Genomic DNA, 22460 nt, shown 5'->3' with positions numbered 1-22460 from the left:
ATCTTATTTCCTTTGTTTTCAGCTATTGTCTTTGGTACTTCTAGGAAATTTTGTCATGAGTTCAGTCATATTTCTGAAAGTCTTTTTGTAAAATTCTGACTTGTATTTACTGGTTTTGTTTTTTAAAATTGCAGTGGTTTTAAAAGAAAATCTTACTGCCATTTTGACAAAAATAGGAATCTCTATCTTTTTGTAAATGGGAAGTAATCTTAAGGTTCTACAGTTAAGACGTTGAGGTGAATAGCAACAAGGATTTCTTAGAAGGCAATGTTAGAGACTGAAAGCAATATGAGACACTAAAGAGGATTTCTTTCTTTTTTTTCCAGTTTATTTATTTATTTTTATTTCACCAGCATTTTTTAAAAATTTCAATTAGAAACAAATTTGCTTCACATGTCAATCCCAGCTCTCTCCCTCTCCTCCTCTCCTGCCCCCATTCAACCCTCCCCTAAGCCCTCACCCAATCCCCACTCCACTCTCCAAGGAGGGGGAGGCCCTTCATGAGGGATCTCAAAAGTCTGTCATATCGTCCTTGGCAGGGCCTAGGCCCTCCCCATGTGTCCGGGGGAGGCACCATCCCTCCACGTGGAATGGGCTCCCATTCATCTGGATGATAGGGATCAATGCTGATCTATTTCCTGAGTCCCCAAAGAATGCCGAGGCCTCCTCACTGATACCCACGTTCAGGGAGTCTGGATCAATCACATGCTGGCCTTCCCTTGTTCATGTCAGCTGTCTCTGTGGGTTTCACCAGCCTCGTCTTAACCTCTTTGCTCATCACTCCTCCCTCTCTGCAACTGATTTCCAGGAGTTCAGTTCAGTGTTTAGCTGTGGGTGTCTGCTTCTGCTTCCATCAGCCACTGGATGAAGGCTCTAGGATGGCATACAAGGTAGTCGTCAATCACTTTATAGGAAAGGGCATTTAAGGTAGCCTCTCCACTATTGGTTAGGTTGCCAGTTGGTGTCATCCTCTGGACACTTCACTAGTGCCAGATCTCTCCTCAAACCTATAATGGCTCCTTCTATTATGGTATCTCTCATCCCACTCTCCTCTATTCTTCCCCCTACTCAACCTTACTGCTCCCGCATGTCCTTCTCTCCCCTCCTCTTCTCCCTCTGTCTTTCTCCCAGCTTCTTCACCCCTCCTTGCCACCGCTTCCCCCCCGTGCCCCCAATCCCTTCAGAAGATTCTGTCCTGATCCTCTTCTCTGGGGTACCATGCATATCTTTCTTAGGGTCCTCCCTGTTTCTCAGACTCTCTGGCTGTGGGATTGTAGGCTGGCACTCCCCTGTTTCATGCCTAAGATCCATATATGAGTGAGTACCTACCATGCTTGTCTTTTTGTGACTGGGTTACCTCACTCAGGATGGTTTCTTCTAGTGCCATCAATTTGTCTGCAAATTTCAAGATTCCATTGTTTGTTTGTTTCCAGCTTGAGTAGTACTCCATTGTGTAAATGTACCACATTCTCTCTATCTACTCTTCAGTTGAGGGGCATCTAAGTTGCTTCCAGGTTCTGGCTTTTACAAATAATGCTGCTATGAACATAGTGGAACAGATGTCCTTGTTGTATGAATGTGTATGTTTGGGTATATGCCTAAGAGTGGAATTGCTGGATCTTGTGGTAGACTGACTCCCATTTTCTTGAGGAATCTCCATACTGATTTCCAAAGTGACTGTACAAGTTGGCACTCCCTCCAGTAGTAGAGGAGTATTCCCCTTCTCTCCACATCCTCCCTGAACATCTATACCCCAAATACAAGGGCGTCCACGTTCATAAAGGAAACATTACTAAAACACAAATCACATATAATATTTCACACATTTATAGTAGGAGACTTCAACACCCCACTCTTACTACTAGACAGGACCACCAGACAGAAACTTAACAAAGAAGCAAAGGAACTAACAGAAGTTATGACCCAATTGGGTTTAACAGAAATCTATAGAACATTCCATCCAAACACCAAAAGTATACCTTCTTCTCAGTGCCACATGGGACCTTCTCTAAAATCGACCACATACTTGGCAGGATAGCAAACATCAATAGGTACAAAAAAAATTGGAATAACCCCATTGTCTTATCAGAACACCATGCTTTAAAGTTAGAATTCAACAACAACACAAATTGCAGAATCCCTACAAACTCATGGGAAATCCAACAATGTGCAATTGCACCATTCCTGGGTCAAGAAAGAAAGAAAGAAAGAAAGGAATTAAAGACTTCCTAGAATTCAATGGAAACGAAGACACAACATATCCAAACCTATGGGACACTTTGAAAGCAGTGGTAAGAGGAAAATTCATAGCACTAAGTGCTCATATGAAGAAACTGGAGAATAGTAACACTAGAGAATTAACAGCACAAGTGAAAGCTCTAGAACAAAAAGAAGCAAATTTACCCAGGAGGAGTAGATGCCGGGAAATAATCAAATTGAGGGCTGAAATCAATAAAGTTGAAACAAAGAAAACAATACAAAGAATCGATGTAACAAAGAGTTAGTTTTTCCGAGAAAATCAACAAGATAGACAAACTTCTATCTAAACTAACTATTTTTGTTTCAATAATCTACCGATCTCTGAGAAAGCTAAATCATGCCTATATTTTTGATTTCTTCATAAAATTTAAAGTAAAATTCACATTTTTGTGGTATAATCATGATTTCTTTTTTGTTTGCTTGCTTTTGGATGCTCCATTAAATGTATAAAGGCAGAGGTATATGTGGAAAAACTTGATTTCACATCTAGGAATATACAATTATCTTACTCAGTATTCTTTTGTTGTGAAGAGACACCATAGCCATGGAAACTCTGGTGAAGAAAGCATTTAATTGAGGCTGGCTTCCAGGTTCAGAGGTTTAGTTCATTGTTGTCATGGAGGAAAGCATGGCGATGTGCCAGCAGACATGATGCTGGCGAAGGAGCTGAGAGTTCTACATCCTGACCTGCTGGCAGCAGGCAGAGAAAGTGACTCCAAGCCTGGTCTGAGCACTTGAAACCTCAAACCCTATCCCCTCTGAGACACTTCCTTCGATAAGGATACACCTACTCCTACAAGGCTACTCTTCCTAATGGTACCGCTTCCTGTTAGCCTATGTGGACCACTTTTGTTCAAACTACCACAGCAATCTAAACTATTTTGTCCCTGGAAGGTCAAAGACAAAGGTTTGCACCTTGGGAGAGAAGGGGCTGGCTTGGAACTGTTAGGCTGAAGGCAGTTAGGGTGACTGCTTCACGGGGGCTCTGCAAGGCCTCTGAGGGCTTCTCAGGTACCCAGCGTTCTCTCTGAGAATAACACGTAGTAGCAAGATTCATGTGTCACCATTTGACATTCAGACTGGGCACTAGAAGTGTCAGTGGGTTCTGAGCTGGCCTCAGGTGTTCTACTCTCCTCATTTACTGTTCTTGGACTCATCTAAATAGATGTCACAGAGCCACTTGTGAACCACTACAAGATCACCAGTGTCAAGGTCCTAGTGGTTACTGATGGTGTCTACCACAGCTAGAGGCAGCGCAGACAGAGCTCAGCAAACCGTGCACAGATCCTCGAAAGCATCACTACACTAGAGAGTACAGGGCATTGTGAAGACCTAGGAGAATCCCTTACTCTGCCCCTTATATTCAGGTCCTCCCCTAATTGAGAGCGACTGACAACATGTATTCTCTGTTCTTACACTCTCTGCCTTTTCTCATGTCACAGCTAACCTTTGGAAAAAAAGCATTTTCCTTCTGTGTTGATAACACATTTGTATACAGACAGGAGCTCCCACTAACATACTGAGATCTCCCAAATCTCCTATGCTCAGGTCCTCTGAATTCAAAATCTTCTGTACTCAGTATCCAGCCCAGCGGAGGGCCTTGAATTTGTCTTTTTTCCTTAACCGTGGCCTTAGGTAAGTGTTGGAATATTTTAACCCTCCTAGAGTTGACCTTGAAGTTGATAATGGTGGTCAGGGCATTGATACTTACCCTGGCCCCTTCCGACGCTGATTAATACAATCACATGTAGATGTCAGGAAAATGACTTTTCAATGGTGTGGCAGGTAGTTTAGAGGTGGAGAATTAGACAAACAGAAATAGAAAACTCCTGTAATAGTCCATGTGACAGACAACGAAGGCCTGTCTAGGCCGCTGGGGTGGAGATGGAGTTAAGGGGTTGTCTGGACCTGACTGGACTGTGGTCTGGACCTGACTGGACTGTGGTGGGAGCCGCCGAGGAATGAAACATGCGCCCTTCGTCCCTCCTCTCTCCCTGACACTTGGCCTCATTGCTGCTCTGCAGGGTTTCTGTCCTCCTCTGCCCCCCCAGAAACTGCCAAGTTTCTGTGAGAGAACAGTGTAGATATAGATCTCTCACTGACTTTTGCCTGTGTAGCTAATGAAATTGTGTTCGTGTAAGAGGTTTCACTGTCTGGGTCGTAGGTCACCTTTCTTCTTAACCCCATAGAGCAAAACTCCATGCTCTTGTTGCCTATATTGGGTCGAGTGCCAAGTGTTTTAAAACATGAATTTTTCACTTGTGAGCAGGCTGTTTCTTTCACTGTTTAAATTCTGTTGCACAGAGTTACTCAACTCTGACTTCCTACCTAATGCAATTCTTTGCTACAGGAGTGGGCTCATAAGCTGTAGAATGGTTAGCTGCCTTCATATTTGCTTCTTGATCACTAATGTGGAAGTCACAAAGCGGTGGAGAACATAATAATCCAAAGTATTGTAATATGTGTTTACCTTTATTCTTCAACAAAATAACTAGTTTTGCTATTCTTCAACTTTTTAAAAACTCTTTAACAAATGACTAACCTTTATTCAAAGGACCGATTGTATTAAATTAATGAGTGATTTTAAATAATGGGAACTTTTACGTGCTCTGGATGATTTTCTGTTGACTAGGTTAAGAAAACCACCTTAAGTAGATTCAGATTGTTATGAAAAAAAACCCACTCAACACCAAAGTTTTACATAGACATCATTTTTGTATAGGAAGAAATATTTTATCATTCTCATTTTAACTAGTATTTAATTGAAAATGAGTTACTTATGTTGTTTCTTTGGAGACAATGACATCTGTGTAACTGGAGACATTGGTAGGGCTGTATCTGTGTAATCTTGGGCTTATGCAATATGGCTATATTTAGCAGTGATTCATGGTCCTGTGGCAATCCTCTTAGCTTCATTTGTGATTATAAGGAAAAGTATTTGTTAGCGTCCAACCCAAAGCCATGGATTCTGGGGCATGTATCTTGGTGCAGAGGTAGAAAAATCATTCGGCAGTGATTTATTCTGCATTTGAAAATTTGACTATTAAGCAGAATTAATGTGACTAATTACTTGTATTTGATTGTGATCAGGGTGATTGTACGTGTGTATCTGATGTATTTGTGTCTAAGTGTCATACTGATCCTTCGTGGATGACTGGGTCCCATATTGTTGCAGAAGAACAATTTTTGTGCGGCTTTGAGTCCAGAGCTAGTGAAGTGATTCTTTTGTAAAATAGTGAGTTTTAAAAGCTGAACCACTCCATCGCACAGATGAAATCCTGTGTTTGATCACGCTGCAGAAGTTCCTTACTGCTCCCATACCTTTTGTATGGCTCGATTTTAAACCACCTTCGTATATCTGTCCTGTGGTTTGCCTTCCGTTGAGGTTGGGAGAAGTTATGTCCCGAGAATGGGCGATTCTATCTAGTGATTCAGTGAAATAAGGTTGATTAGCACACCAATGCAATGTTTGGTAATGCTAGAATGACGGCGGATATTTTCTTTCCAGGAATTAAATCTAGCCAGTGACATGGAGTTTACCTTATGGCTTTTGTTGCACATGTAATTTAGTCTCTGTCCCTGTCTTCTCTCATACACACACCTCTTAAACCTTTCTGTAAACACAACAGAGGTATGTTTCCATGGTGATTCTAAATTCTATCAAGTTGACAGTGAAAGTGAACCATCACCAAGTTCTAGGATCTTGTTTTAGGATTTCCCCTTGTTTTGGTCTGACGGGTGTACGACTTTTTCGTTGCAGCTTGATTTTTGTGTATTTTGAGAAAAATAGCTCATGCAGGTTTCTCCACTGGAGCTTTTCCTTCAACTTCATCCTCCACAAGTCATCCTTCTCCTCAGCTGCAAAACGAATCTTTCTCTGGATTATTGCAGCCACTTCGAGGGGTAGATAGATGTGGATTCTTGCAGCCACTTTGAGGGGTAGATGGCCTTATAGATGTACTGTGTCACGTTCTTTCTTCTTCTGTCTGTTGTCCTTTATAACTTCTAAGCATTACAGCCACATACAGAGCCACTCCTCAGCCCGAAGACCCCCAGTGCTGTGTTTTCAGAGGGAACAGCTGCCGATGCCGTGTATTCACGGATTCTGCTGCTACTTTGCTTGGTAGTTCAAAGTCTCAGGAGGCTTGTGTCCATCCAGGAGAGGCATTTCTATTGTGCATTGTCTAATTACCTACAATGTGTATGCTTATTAACTTGTCATAAGCTAGGGTCATCTCAGAAGAGGGAATCTCATACAAGAAAGTGCCTCTACCTAGTTGGTCTCTATTAGAAATTAGATCGTCACCTGTCACGTGAATTCTGTAGACAAGTCTGCCAGGCATTTCTTGATTGATCATAGATATGGGAGGACACAGACTACTATATATACAACTCCAGGCAGATGATCCTGGGGTACATATAAAAATAATGTATATAGGCACAGGTGCACATGCGTATTACCAGCAATGAAAGCAGAGGAGGCTATGACTTGAAAGGGCACAAGTAGGTGAGTGTATAAGTGAGGTTTTGGAGGGAGGAAAGGGAAGGAGGAAATGATGTAGTTATGTGATAATCTTTAAAAAAATCACTTAAAAAGTAAGCTAAGCAATTCATGGAGCACAAGCCAGTAAGCAGATTTCCTCCATGGCTTCTGTTTCAGTTCTTGTCTCCAGATTCCTGCCTTGGGTTTCTACTCTGGTTTCTCTTCATGATAGAATATAAAGTGTAAGATGAAACACATCCTTAACCTCTTAAAGTTGCCTTTGCTTTTGGTGTTTGTCACAGCAACAGAAAGCACACTAGGGCCATGTAGGTACCAGCGGAGGAGTGTGTGTGTTAGTACTACTCTACAGATGGCTCATAAAGTAAATGCATTTTTGTTTTGTTTTGTTTTGTGTCTTAGCTTGTTAAGGATAGGGCTTTCCTGTATAGCTCAGGCTGGCTTTAAACTCAGTGATCTACCTGACTCCTGGGTGCTGGAATCACAGGTACCACCATGCCCAACTTGAATACTGTTATTAAAAATGGCAGGTCGAGGTGGTGTTTGATTTTCTGCATTTTGTGGGACTGTCATGCAGGTACATAGGTGAATACTTTAACAGATGAGAGGCAGCAGCACCACACTGTTGTGTTCCGTTTGGAGCTCATTAGGCCAAATCCTAGGCATATTTGGTAACATGGGGATGATGCTTTATCAAACAAGCTTCCCAGAGCTCATGTTTTAGAGGGAACCGACTGTGTCCATGTTTGTGTCATATTTATGACACTTCCGTAACAGAAAACATCACATAAACAAGGATTCATGGAACATGTGGATCTGTACAGAGGCGTGTGAACAGACACACCCGTGAGTGGAGGCTGCGGCATTAGCATCTTGATGCTGCGTGGGCTACTCTCAGATGGGTCATGAGTGATGGCAGAAGCAGAAGCCTTCATTAGGGATTCCTTTTTAAGAATCTTGTGTAGGGCAACCTTTGAAACTAATGTTCCACCCTAGTGCTAGTTAAAACGTGGGTGAATTCTGCTCCCAGGGAGCTGGTATTCAATAGTCAAGAGAGAAGGGATCTTACTACTCAGTTTTGAAATTGTTCTGCATGCGTTGACATTATATAGAGTACATTGGACACTAATACATCTAGTATGACAAGCTTACCATTGATTTTGAAATTGTTTTCTTCCCCAAGTTCACTCAATCTCCTATTCTACTCAGTTGATAAACATAATCTGAATTTTGTCATTCCCTGGCTTTAGTTATGTCACAGGCATGCCTAAGATAATTATTGGTTACGTATGCATGACTTCTGTTTTGCATCTATTTTTACTTTTTTGAACATTGTATTTAGGGAAATTATTTCATGTAAGTATGTACAGTTATGACTTCATTCATAATCATTACTCTAATATCACAATTCATTTATTTTACAAATGAGATTTACTTTTCTGGGTCCTTGCTACCACAGATGCTAAAGGGACAACTTTTAGGGAAACTTGTGGAAAGACCTCAGAGAAGAAATATTAAATACTGATATGGAGGCAGTCATGATGGAAGTGATGAAAAGTCAGCAGATTTCAGGTGTTTTGCCATTGTCAGGGTTAACTGATTGGTTGAGTGGTCATTTTGAGAGTTCGGCAGAAATCAAGAACGATTTTTGAGGTGTTGAACAAGATTGAGTAGAATAACATAATTGCCATTTTTGTACATGGGGATGTCTGTAAGAGCACTTCGTAGTATATAAAACAGACAAGACCAAAACTTTGACTTTAATGTAATAGTTGAGATGTATATTTTGAACTCAATGAAGATAAATAGAGATGATCAACAGGCAATTGAATGCACAAATCTGGAGTTGAGGAGAATATTCTAGAAGAAGATACATAATTTTGGAGATTTTTATTTAGACAGTATTTCATGTTATGGGACTTGATAGGGAAATCTATGGAATGAGTTGTAGGTAGAGAAGTCTTGAGTCTCAGGCCTGTGATAGTTTGTGTTTGAGTTGAAAAAGTAAGAATATACTTTTTATATGGGAATACCAACAGGAAGAGCTTATAGTTTATGAAAGCTAAGTGGAATCTCTTAGACTAACAACTGTCTATTGTATTTATCAATGTGTGAGTCACTGGTGACATTGGTAAATGTTCTTCAGTTGAGAAGGTAAAAACTCTAATTGACATGAATTCTGGACGGTTTGGGAAGAAGCAGAAGTTGGAAACTGTCGTAATATAGGTAATTCACCTTTACTTTAAACTTGTACTTCAGGTAGTTCCTCCCTTCTCACTGACAATTATCTGGAAAAAAAAGTTTAAAGAAGGTTACTTTGTTCTGAGCATTTTCTTGTAACGTCCTTGGCCCCTCTGGCTCCCATCATCTTCCACAGTATTCCTGAGGTCCACCTAATGTTTGCCTGTGAGTCTTTGATCTGTTTCCATCAGCTGCTGGGTTTAGCCTCTCTGAAGACAATTGGGATAGGTAACAATCTCTGAGTATAGCAGAATATCATTAGGAATCATTTCATTGACATTTTTTCTTTTTTGTTAGACCTATCCTAGTTCTCAGGGCTGTCCAGCTTCTGGGTCCTGGCCCTGTAGACTCTGTCAGGGTGGATCCCTCTCATATTGTGGGTTTCAAACTGGACCAGTCATTGGTTGGTCACTTCCATAATTTTTACACCACCTCTGTCCCAGCGTATCTTGTGGGCAGGACAAATTGTAGATCAGAGATTATGTACTGGGTTGGGGTTGCAGTCCCTCCACTGGAAGTCTTGACTGGTTCCAGGAGATGGCTGGTTCAGGCTCTGTATCTCCCATTGCTAGGAGTCTTAGCACCTTCATAGATTCCTGGGAGTTTCCATTGCACTAGGTTTTTAGCTCATCCCAGAGGTGCCCCTGATTCCAGTTGTCTTTCCCAGTATGCTCGCCCTCTGTCCTCCCCAGCACCTGATCCCTCCTGTTCCCATGCCCATCTGTCCAGCTGTGATGTCAGTTCTATTTCCCTTTCACAGTGAGATTCATATGTCTTCCCCTTGAGCCTTCTTCGTTATTTATCTTCTTTGGTTCTGTGGATTATAGCATGGTTATCATTTACTTTATGGTAATATCCTCCTATAAGTTAGCAATTCAATGTTTGTCTTTCTGGGGCTAGGTTACCTCACTCAGGATGATCTTTCTAGTTTCATCCATTTGCCAGCAAATTTTATGATGTCATTGTTTTTAACAGCTGAGTCATACTCTGTAGACAGAAGTTTCTGTCTCATCTGGTCCCACAGTTTTTTAGTCCCTAATAAACACACAGAGGCTTATATTAATTATAAGCTGTTTGGCTTATGGTCCAGGCTTCCTATTGTCTAACTCTCTCTTAATTATTAACCAGTTTTCTGTTTGTCTCCACGTGGTCTTGGGTTACCAGGTTACCAGTGAAACCCTGGCCTCTTTCTTCTTCAACAGCTACATGGCATCTCCTTGGTGACTCACTCTCTGCATTTCTCTTCTCAGAATTCTTCTAGTCAGGTAGCCCTGCCTATACTTCCTGCCTGGATACATCCTGTCTTCCCATTGGCTGAAACAGCTTTATTCATCAACCAGTTAGAGAAACATATTCACAGCACACAGAAGTACATACCCCATCAATACCCCACTTTGTAAATGTACCTTATTTTCTTTATCCATTCTTTGGTTGATGAAAATCTAGGTTGTTTCCAGTTTCTGGCTAATATGAATAATGATGATATGAACATAATTGAGCAAGTGTCCTCGTGGTATGGTAGAGTGTCCTTTGGATGTATGTTCAGGAGTGGTATAGCTAGGTCTTGAGGTAGATAATTTCCCAATTTTCTGAAAACCTACCATAGATTTCCAAACTGAGTGTACAAGTTTGCACTCCCAGTAGCAGTGGAGAATTGTTCACCTTGCTCCACATCCTCACCAAAATGAGCTGTCCCTTGTGTTTTGGATCTTAGCCATCTGACAGACATAAGATACAATCTCATAGTTGCTTTGATTTGCATTTCCATGGTGGCTAAGGATGCTGGACATTTCTTTAAATTCTTCTCAGCCATTTGAGATACCACTCTTGAAAATTCTGTGTTTAGGTCTGTATCCCATTTTTTAATTGGATTATTTGGTGTTTTGATGTCTAGTTTCATGAGTTCTTTATATATTTTGGAAATCTGCCCACTGTCAGATGTAGGCTGTTTTGTCCTTCTGATAGTGTCCTTTGCCTTACAGAAGGTTTTCAGTTTCATGAGGTCCCATTCATTAGTTTTTTTTTTAAATCTTAGTTCCTGTACAATCACTGTTATGTTTAGGAAGTTGTCTCCTGTACCAGTATGTTCAAGGATAGTTCCCCCTTTCTCTTCTATCAGGTTCACTGTATCTGGTTTTATGTTGCAGCCTATGATACACTTGGACTTGAGTTTGGTGAAGGATCATAGAAATGAATCAGTTTGCATTCTTCTGCATGCTGGTATCTAGTTAGACCAGCACCATTTGTTAACTATGCTTTCTTTTTCCCTTGTATATTTCTGGATTTTTCATCAAAAAATCAGGTATCCATAGGTACATGGATTTATGTTTGAGTCTTCAGTTCATTTGCAATGGTCAGCTTTCTGCTTTTATGCCAATACCATGCATTTTTTTTACTACTACAGCTCTGTAGTACAGCTTGAAATCAGGGATGGTAATAATTCTAGAAGTTCTTTTATTGTACAGGATTGTCTTAACTATTCTGTGTGTTTTTCCATATGCAGTTGAGAATCTTTCTTTCAAGTTCTATAAAGAATTGTGTTGGAATTTTTCTTTGGTAGGGTGGTCATTTTTACTATGTTAAGCCTACTGATCTATAAGCATGGGACATCTTTCCATCTTCTAATATCTTCTTCAGTTTCTTTCTTCAAAGACTTGAAGTTCTTGCCATACAGGTCTTTCCCTGGCTTGGTTAAGAGTTACATCAAAATATTTTTTTTAATTATTTGTGGCTATTGTGAAAGGTGTTGTTTCCCTAATAAAATATCCTTATTTATCTCTATTAACATTTTTTGTTTTACATGATATATAATATTGTTGGTTTAGCTTTATTATAGTCATAATTTGTACAGTCTTTTCAAAATCTTTTAATTCACTATATTTGTGTCTTTGCATGTTAATTATAAATCATAGACAGCTTGTAATCGGGTTTTTACAATTTGATTTGACAGCTTCTATCTTTTGATTAGTTTATTAATGCACTCATATTTAGTGCATATTATAGTTGGATTTAAATGAAGCAGTTTTGGAACCCATCTGGCAGGGATGAAGATATTCTAAAGAGACATGTTTGTATCCCTCCATTTGTTTATGAAATTACTGAAACAATGGGCCCTGAGAAACTGGAATTTCTCTAGGACTCTCCTGATGGGTGAAGAAAAGACTGAGGCCCTGGATACAGTGGAGGGAGGAAAACTTGCTTCTTAGAGAGAGATTTAAGACTTGTTGGATGGCCTTGCCTGAGAGGCAGGAGCCGAGGCATTGATGTTGGATAGATCCATAGGGACTGGTTAATTTGCTGTTTAAACCTTATCCTCATGTAAGTGCTGGGAAGCAGACTTGGTGATTGCTACATCTGTTTGTACCCCCTCACAATGAATACATCTTTCTTTTCTCTATTTTTCTCTTGGACTTACCGAGGATTGGAGTGCAAGCCTTACTTAGGCTGAGAGAGTACAGATTCATAATAACTCTGAAATTTTCCTTGTTTTCTTCCCCCTCTTTTCTTTTCTTGTTTTGTCAGAGTTTAGTTGTGTAGCCTAACCTGGCCTGAATTCATGATTCTCCTCAATTTCCCATTTGTTTGTGTGTATTACTGATTTTTAAACAATATTTATACTTTCTCTGCCTTCAGTGAATATTTTCCTTTGGAATATTTTTATTTCTTTCAGGTGTGCTGCTAAGTAGTTGGTATGAGATCTCTCCAGAAGGCACTTAGTGCTCTGAACTTTTCTCTTAGCACACGTTCTTTGTGTCCCCTGAGTTTGGGTGTGCTATGCATTGGTTTTCATTGAAATCTAGGAAGTCTTTAACTTCTTTATTTCTTCCTTGACCCAGTAGTAACTCAGTAGAAAGTTGTTCAGTTACTATGAGTTTGTATGTTTTCTGTTGTGTCTGTTGTTGAAATCCAGCTTTAATCCATGGCCTTCTGATAAGACACAGGGGGTTATTTCAATTTTTTGTTGAGACTTGTTATGTGACTGAGTATGTGGTCAGTTTGGGAGAAGGCTCCATTGCAGAATATTTTTTATTTATCTGGTGTGTATGTGTGTGTGTGTGTGTGTGTGTGTGTGTGTGTGTGTGTGTGTTATTGGCTAGTTTTATGTTAACTCAATTTGACATAAACTAGAATCATTGGAGAGGAGGGAGCCTCAATGGAGAAAATGCCTTCTTAAGATTGGGCTATAGATAAACCCATAGAGCATTTGCTTACTTTGGGATGTTGGAGATCCCAGCCCATTATGGATGGTGCCATCCTTGGGCTGGTGGTTCTGGGTTCTATAAGAAAATGGGCTGAGTGAGCCATCAGGAACAAGCTATTGAGCAGCACCCTGCATGACCTCTCCATCAGCTCCCGCCTCCAGCTTGTTGGAGTTTTTGTTCTAATTGACTTTGTGATGAGCAGTGCCATGGAAACATAAGCCACAAAAAACCTTCCCTCATGAGTTGCTCTGGTCTTGCTGTTTCATTATAGCAAGGGTAACCCTAACTAGAATAGTGTTATTTTATTAGCTTGGTCTATTGGGCCTACGATATACATGTTAGCAAAAGTCAGATTTTTGCTACCTCATTCCATTGAGCTGAAGAGGCATTGTTGAGAGCAGGCTGTACCCTACTCTGAATTGTTGCACTATTATGTAAACTGTTGTTTTTTTAGGCATTGCCTTCCTGTGAGCGAACCATTTTACAAGCAGCTTTTGACTCCATTTTGAAGATGGCAGATGGCTCTGTAGCTGGGTTGACACGTGAATGGCCAGCACTGTTCATGCAGTGCAGGCTGATAATTCACTTGTTACTGGGAGTAGAAAGGCTCCTAGTCACAGATGTGTTGGGTGATTGGGACACATGAGCATATTGACATATTCGGGAAAAACATTCCTGAGAGTTTCGTATGCAACCCCGAGAGAGGAGAGGTTACAGCTCCCTCATCTGAACTCCGTGAAGAGATGGAAACCTAGCAGTGCTGTGGTGACACCCCATGGCTCTGTCATTTGACCACCGAGTGTGTGCAGCAAGGGACCAACAGACAGAGGACTGACTGCCTTAGGTTCTTTGCTTTGGCTTGGCCCCTGGCTTTGCTGTGGCCCACATTCATTGCTGTCTGTCTGTCTCCTGTTCACTTGTCTAGACTTGCTGTCCATCCATTTGCTTGGTTTGTCTGCTCCAAATTGGTCCTTTCCACCTCTGCTTCTGGACTCTGTAGCTCTGACCCTGCCTCCGTCAGCAGCCTTAGTGCCTCTCCAGGTCATCTCACCCCGAGACCCTCTATATGTGCCTTCATTTCCCAGCTTCTTGGAAACCCACTTGCCTTTTTAATGCCCTAGTCACTGTGTGAGCTACATATATGCATGCAAATATGCGTGCATATTTGCCATGTGATGTGCAGTGTGTCATGATGGTTAGATTGGTTGCCCACTAATATCAGTTAATATTGGATTTAAAGAACCCGTATTTACCTATCAAGCGAAACAGGAATATTCTGCAAATTAGGCATTGTGGGCAGACGTATACATCTCCATGTATGTTCTTGGCATAGTGTTTTTATAACAGACATGTTTTTATATGACTCTACGTTTCTCTTTCTCTGTTATTATTATTATATGTATCTCTCCTTTGTGATACCAAGTGAAGTCATTGTTGCAATACTGGCCCTATGGCCCCTTCTAGAAGCTGGGAGGAGAAAGGTATGGTTTATACTTCTTGTGAGGCTTTTTTTTTTTTAACGTCATGGTCCCCATATTCATGTTCTTATCCATGGTCCTCTCCTTATTTCTGTACACTTTCATCTCTATTCATTTTCATTTTAACTACATTTCAGTGTGTGGATTATGCATCTATTATTTGACTCAGTCACTTTTTAATCAGTTAATAAAGGAAGGGAGGGAATGGCCATTTCCCCAGGGTTTTAAATGTGCTGTTCCTTCAGTGTGTGTCCTGTGCTTTGGAATCGCTGCTGGAGTTAATGTTGTTTACACTGAAGAACATCTTATATGTTCTGTAAAGTGAATTGGCCAGCAAAGCATTCATTTCCTTTTGTGTGTGAGTTTTAGTTCTCTTTTTGAGACGTTGGTCGTGTTGTTGTGGACTAGGTTATCTGTTTCTTTCACAGTGACTGCTGTCCCACGGCTGTCTAGCAGTCACATTTCTGATGGGCAACAGCTGTTGAGCTGCTGTAGAGTCGTGTTAGTTTTCAATCCTAGGACTCCTGTTGGAAACACACAGTGTTTGAATACCTTGCTTCACTTCAGAGATGATTCCTTGTGTCTCTGAAAACAGCACCAAGAGCTGCTGTGAAACCACTTGTGCCCGCCTGCCTTAGCTACAGAAACTCCCCTTCCCGTGCCAGTCATCATCTTTGGATGTAATGCTTTACTGAAAATGAAATATTTGTGAAAATCCGTGTTTATGATTCCAGATACTGACTGGCTCCTGCTCCCACCTTCTCAGAGGGTGCTGTGCGCTTGCTTGTGACTCTGCTGCTGCTTCGACTTCAGTCTTGCACAGAACCCTTCTGACGTCACTTTCCCAGACGTTAGAAGTTGAGACGACAGGATTTGGCATGGTTGGCTCTGACTGCCTTGGCCTCTCCTCATGCTGCAGCCCGTTGGTATCACTCTAGCCATTCAGCGTTATCCTTGCTAGCTGTTCAGCTCTAGTTTTTATAATGCCCGTGGCATACTTCCTCTGCAATCTGACCCAATTAAATGCTGGCCTTTCTGTAGGGATAGGTTTAAGACCAATGTTTGAAGTTTGTTTTGATCCCCGGGGTGGGAGTTTTGCTAGCTATGTTTCCTGTGTCTTCTGGTAAATAGCCAGCCTTCAACTTAGCTTTTTTTTTTTTTTTTTTTTTTGTCTCAATGTGGATTCCAGTATCCTCTTAATTGCTCATTATAATAATCTCCTTTTCCTTCCTTCCTTTCTTTTCTTTTCTTTTTTTTTTTTTTTTTTTTTGGTTTTTCGAGATGGTTTCTCTGTATTGTCTTGGAGGCTGTCCTGGAACTTGCTTTTTAGACCAGGCTGGACTCACAGAGATCTGCCTGCCTCTGCCTCCCGAGTGCTGGGATTAAAGGCATGCTCCACCAATGCTCAGCAATAATCTCCTTTTTCTAAGAATGTGCTTAGTCTGAATTTCTCTATTTTTTAAAGGGGGTTTATAGATCTTTAATCTTAGACCCCTTCTCTGCCATTACTGTTCTTGGTCTGTGGATGGGCATGGAGCCCTGTTTCTTTCTGTGGCTGTGGATGGGCATGGAGCCCTGTTTCTTTTGGAGTGACACCCACTAAAAGAGGGCCTAGAGGAGCTGGGCTGTGAGCAGAACACCTGAGCCACATTGGCGTGGTTTTGGTGTGTGCACAAGGTGCCGAGGGCACCACTGGCTCCCTGCTTTTCCGGTATGAGCTGGGACTGTGCCCTGCGCTTCAGTGTGCTTTGGTTTTAGGCTCCTATCCCTCATCCCTGATGGTCTCCCCTCCCCCTTTAAGTCACGTCGAGCTGAGGATGGAGAGGCAAGTTGATGCTCAAGGGCACACACACATTTCTGTTTCCAACCAGGACTCAGATTTTCTTGAATGACTTTTTGTCGGCTGAAGGCCCTTGGGACAAGGGCTTTTAGTGGCTGCTTTAAAGATGCCTTTCACTGCCCGTTCCCCTGGAAAAGTCTGTGAAGCCCTTTGCCCTCTCAGTTTGGATATCACATATTCTCTTAGTTATTTTTCTTTTCTTTCTTTGTTCCTTATGGCCTGGAATAGAATTCTAGTAGCTGTCATGTAAAGTTAATATTTTCCGTAAAAATCAGGATGAAAGCGTTCCTTTCCCATTTGACCCTTAACCCCTTGCGGTAGACATTGTGAACTATTTCCCCTCACCTTGGTCTCACTTTTGCATTTGAGTCTAGGCTCCGCATTTTGACTTGATGTGTGGGGAACACTGCTACAGCCCTTGGTTCATAAGTAGCTCTCTTTCCCTCCTACTGGCTGCAAACTGGCTTCTGTAAGCTAGCGTGTGGAGCATCTGGCTTAGATGGTGGTCTCTCTTCAGAGCACACTCTTCTATTTGCTTACTGCCTTCACGAGCAGAGATGGTCATGTAACAATTCTGTGGACGGAATGGCACATTGGAGTGAAGATACAAAGGGTTAGTTGACTGCCCACCATGGACGCTTGCTTTGAGACTGCTTCTTCGAGGTAACTTAAAGGACAGTTAAGACCATGCTACAAGTGACACCCTACTGAAAGTCAGGGGCAGAGGGTCGGTCAGGAAGGAGTCATCCTTAACGTGCAATTTAGTTGCAGCCATTAATAAGACAGACCTTTCATTGTGGAAATGGAAATGAATGGATGACTCGCCTGAGGAAGTGCTGCATGGACATTACGTTTGAAAAGAACTGTTTGTAAAGTGAATTAGAGCAAGACATAAATTCATCACTATTCAGGTTGTTTTGTCTCAAAGTGGGGATACTGGGGAGTTTGTTTCTTTAATGATCCAATGTGTAAATTAAATTTTCTGAAAGCACACTCATTTCTAAGCATTAACTTCAAACTCATTTTAATTGTTTCACAATAGTCTCTCTCTTCCTCCCATCTTCAGGGAAAACCCAATTGTCTTGTAACATTCTTTTATAGAGTTTGACCTCAGTGACTTATGATGGAAACGACTTTTTATTTCATTTATTCATGTGTGTGAGATGTGTGACCGTGCATGCATGTGTCATAGTATGCATGTGAAGACCAGAGAACCATCCGTGGGAGTCTGTTTTTTCCTCCCATCTAAGGTCCCAGGGATCAGAGTCAGGCCATCTGGATTGATAACAAACACATTTATTTACTTTCTGATGGGGAGAAAAAGTTGCATATGTAATGAAAATAGTATTTCCATACTGAAGTGAGTGCATGGAATTGCTATTCTAGGAAATTGTTTTTTAAATTTTAGATGTTAATTGTGAATTGAGCAAACATTTATTTGGATTCTTTCTTGAGAGAGATTTTGGAAAATATGAAGCCCTGTATTTGAAGTGAGCTGTAGGATTTAGAGCTTTCCTTCAAATGATCTATAGGTAAAGTAAATATGTTTTTCCGTTTTCTTTTTTCTTTTTTTGTCCCATAGGCAGCAGGAGCGATTCGGCCTCTGGTGTCCACTGTTATCAGTCCCTCTGCTGACGGCTGCTTAGACCACTCACTGGACCGTGCTCAACACAGGGCAAGCGAAATGCCACAGGCTTTTCTCTTTGATGTGATCTATGACGCATATCAACAAGTAAGAATCTGGGCTTTCAAAAAGCCACTGTTCTGTTGTGCTTTTTTAAAACTGTGTCCATACCTGAATTTCTAGAAAAACCAGCGAGATTCAGCATGTACCTGTACTCCATGGCAGAGCATAATCAGTGGAGTAATGGAAGTACTCTATTGGCTTAGAACAGAGACTCAGGCAGGACAGGAAGAATCCATTTGGAAGCTGCCTAAGCTCTCTCCGCCTTTTGATGGGTCACATGTGTGTAATTCTTAGAAGTCCATTAGAGGCTCAGAGTCCAGGGGAGGGGGAGGGGCTTGGTCACTAGATGTCCTCTGGCTAGCACTTACAGAAATTCCACATTCTCAGGAGGAATGCAAACATGCAGTGTGAACAGTGCTATGCATTCAGATAATCCCCCACCGCATTGCCCCCCCCCCAAACAGTGGTCTACACCTGCCTTATAGACAGGTCTTCTTGAGGACAGTAGTGTTAGGCCTAGTAATGGTAAATTTTCTGCATAGATACCTAGACATCTTAATTAAATATTTAAGTTAAGTCACTATAAAAATATCACCCAACAAATTGATAACTGGAGTATCTGCAATTTTTTTCCATTTGGAAAGTTTCTGCACTCACATAATTTTATTTCTATTTGTTTATATATATGAATAAGTCAGAAATTTCTCAGTGAAACAAGGTGGAGTAACTCAGTGCTCAACTGATAATGGGTAGTCAGTAAATGTGCTGAGAGAGATGGGCAGTTAAGGTTATAAGGTAATGGTAATAAAGACATTTATACTAAACATGGCAGATATAGTTAGGTTAGAGAACGGTAGTAGTTATCCCCATACATTCAATTATCAATACTTGGCTCCAGTTAGTTTTAGAAGATTGCTTATATAGAATTTTATTTCAATAGTTTTTCTTTGAGAATTTATTTTAATTATACTCAATAAGCTATTATGAATTTCTCAAAGTTGAGCTGACTAGGTGTTGCTGGGCTACACTCTGCCATCAGCACATTTCTGAGATTTGTGAAAGTGTTTATTAACTTTAATATATACCCTTCTATATTGTGATGTGAATAGGAACTGTCCACCAAGCTCACGTGCTGAACACTTGGCCCTAGTGTGGTAGTGCTGTTTTAGGAGGTGGGAGAACCTTTATGATAGAGGCTGGAGATGCAGGCTGCTGGTGGCATGCCTTGGAGAGAAGCCTTGTTCTGTTCTCTTTTATTTTACTTTTTGGTTTCTTGAGACAGGATCATGTAGACCAGGCTGACCTCAAACTGTCTATGTAACCAAGGCTAGCCTTGATCTGCTGTGCTGGGTTATGAGCATGACCCACCATAAGTATCTTTTGTCCTGCTCTCATAAGTATCTTTTCTCTGCTTCCTGACCACCGTGATATAAGCCCTTCTTCCCTTAAGTTGTTTCTCTCAGGTTTTTTCTCATAGCAATGGAAAGCCCAAGACATAGGACATATTTATGACAATTAGGGTATTTTAGACAATGTAGTATGATGCTCTAATATTTAGAATTGATTCAAAGGTAAAATTGGAAAATTCTCCCAGTAGAATATTACATATCAAAGACAGGGAAGTGTCATAGACCAATTTCTTTGAGAAACTGGGATACTCTTATCCTTTTCTGGGATGGAAGTGAAGGTTGTAGGGGATCACTTACAAGCAAGCGATTCTTTGTAGACACAGTCTTATGAGTGTTCAGAAAGTGTAATGAAGAGTGAAGACGGATGTTTGCAGAAGACAGAATCTTACTTGCTCTACGGGATGTCTGGTGGGTTAATAGCCTAATGATGCTGAAAACTTTCTTCATCTCGTATCTCCCTCTTTTAATTCTTTAAGATTTGGGATCAGCAAGTCAACTGTGTATGTAAACATTAGTCATTTAAGACTGTGTATAGAAATCTTCCCTCTCAAGGCTGAAGACTCCAAAATAGGAGACTAAGGTATTTTCAATGGCTTCTCAACTTGCAGCTTTTACAACCTTATCTTCCAGAAGCCTGGAGTGGAGTCTTAAAGTCTTCAGTCATTTCCCTAACTTTTTCAGGGCCAGGAGAAACTTTCAGACAATCAGTCCATGTTGAGGCACAATCCCATTATTTCCTGTAAGCAGAAGCAATATGGAAACCAAATTACCACTTGTTTCAGGACCACAGTTTTGGTAGACAAACACCTTCTAGACAGAATCAGCTTGGCTTCCTAAACATCAGCAACCCTTTCAGGTGGAAAGAGGGTGTTGACTAGGACAGGGATAATGACCTATTAGACCACAGTCTGATAGAGGCTGCAGGACACTTATGCAATCATAGAACTCAAGTTAGCATCTGTAAGCAACCATGCTTACTTACCAAGCCTGGGTAACCTGATTATGGTCTGTGGGAATGTTGTCTATCAGCATGGGTCGGAGGGGTCACAACAATTCCAAGGCTGAGAAAAGTTCATTGCAATCAATCAGACGTTCTATACCCTTATCAGAAACAGATTACAATGGCAGTTTCCAGATCAATACAATGGTAGTTGCCAGGATGCAATGATGTTTTCAAGCTATTTAGGCTACACAAGGTTAACGTCTAAGACTAATTGTTCTGTCAAACTCCTGTATGCTTCACTGACTTCTAGGGAACACAGAGAAACACAGGCAGCCTGAAAGGTACACAGTGCTGCAGAAATCCCAGATTCTAACCTGTAAAACCTATGACACATGTCTCTAGAGCAGGCCTCCATGATTCCCTGCAGTTTCCCCCTTTTTTTTTTTAAATTTCAGAATATTCAAGTCAGTCTTCAAAGCAGAGGAGCACATCAGCCTACAAGCTATACTGCTGCTCAATATAGTCAGTGAAAAAATTCTTTTGGGGTTTCCTATGGACCACAGTTTAGATGTTTGATTAAAGACACAAAAATGATGCCCAAAAATCTTTGCTAGGTTTTGCGCAGAGATGGATAAGGGTAATTCATTTGACTTTGAATGCTGAATGGTTTCAAGGCCCAAATATCAATGCTTAAATTATCATGTGACTGTGTTCTGTAAGGTGATTACAAATCTGACCCCAGTTAAATTTAGAATAATTAATATAGAAGGAGTTTCTATGTGTTTGTTTAGCCCCACATAAACACAGAGGCTTCTACTAGTTATAAGCTGTTTGGCCAATGGCCCAGGCTTCTTACTGGCTAGCTCTCTCTTAATTATTAATCCATATCTATTAATCTATTAATTTCCACATGGTCTTGGGCTTACCAGTAATGCACGGTCCCCTTTCTTTCACAGCAGCTACATGGCATTTCTCTGGGGGCCCCTCTCTCTGTTGTCTCTCCAGCATTCTTCTCGTCTGGTAGCCCCACCTATACTTTCTGCCTGGCTACTGGCCAATCAGTGTTTTATTCATCAACCAGTAAGAGAAACATATATACAGAAGGACATTTTTCTTTTCTGTCTAAAAAGGAAGGTTTTAACTTTACCAGTAAAATTGTATATAACAAAACAGTTATCTAGCAAAAACTCTACTTAACAATATTTAGTCTATTAACATTTAGCAAAAATTAAAGAAAATATTTTATCATCTATCCTATCTTTGTGATTTTAAAGTTTTCTATGTAACTTATCTTTTATCATAACTAAGGAAAACCATAACCATAACTGTCTTCAATTCCATCAAAGACCTCAGAAGGATAATATATAAACTTTAGAATTGACAGAGACATATCACTGAATGGACAGAGACCCAGATTTCTTCTGTAACATTGGGGAATCCATCTTCAGCCTACAGGCCTAGTGTGTCTGGCAGACTTCTTAGCAAAGCAGGAAATTTGAAACTGTCCCACATGTATTGGCAGTTTGTCAGTCATTTTCCTCTGTGTCTTGCAGAATGTCTGGCAGATTCTTCCATGAAGCAGGAACCCTGCAGTACTGTCCTATCTTGTTTTGGCACTTTCCTGTGGGTCCTGTATGTCTGGTTTGGACAGCAACAGTCAAACAATCCAGGCAAGAGCAGTTTCTTGCCCAAATGGCTAGTCTTGCCTTGTCAGAAGCAAACTCCATAAGGAGCTTCTTCCATGCCTGTCTTCCTCTCTGAGATAATTGTTATTGCCAGGAGCAGTTGTGGCTCACTGCCATGAAAAACCCTAAACCATTTTAAATGCCATGTTTTGTAGATCTTTGAAAGGTTTGGGGAATATCTATCCATTTGAAATATACTCTGTATATCCAGGAAA

The 22460-nt window shown here is 40.9% G+C and overlaps 1 protein-coding gene across 6 annotated transcripts in view; it reads left to right on the top strand.

Annotated features, from left to right (window-relative positions):
* Positions 1-22460, top strand: part of Crppa (CDP-L-ribitol pyrophosphorylase A) — a 267060-nt gene that overhangs the window by 16743 nt on the left and 227857 nt on the right. For all 6 annotated transcript variants that reach the window (XM_021230698.2, XM_040743231.1, XM_005076215.4 and 3 more), the window contains exon 3: positions 18104-18253. In XM_021230698.2, coding sequence (XP_021086357.1) covers positions 18104-18253 — 150 coding nt within the window. The remainder of the gene's footprint in view (positions 1-18103; positions 18254-22460) is intronic.

This window comes from Mesocricetus auratus, unplaced genomic scaffold (assembly GCF_017639785.1).
Source record: "Mesocricetus auratus isolate SY011 unplaced genomic scaffold, BCM_Maur_2.0 Super-Scaffold_15014, whole genome shotgun sequence".
In the NCBI taxonomy this organism is placed as follows: domain Eukaryota; kingdom Metazoa; phylum Chordata; class Mammalia; order Rodentia; family Cricetidae; genus Mesocricetus; species Mesocricetus auratus.
The sequence above is the reverse complement of the archived record's forward strand: the minus strand, read 5'-3'. Positions and strand labels throughout refer to the sequence as shown.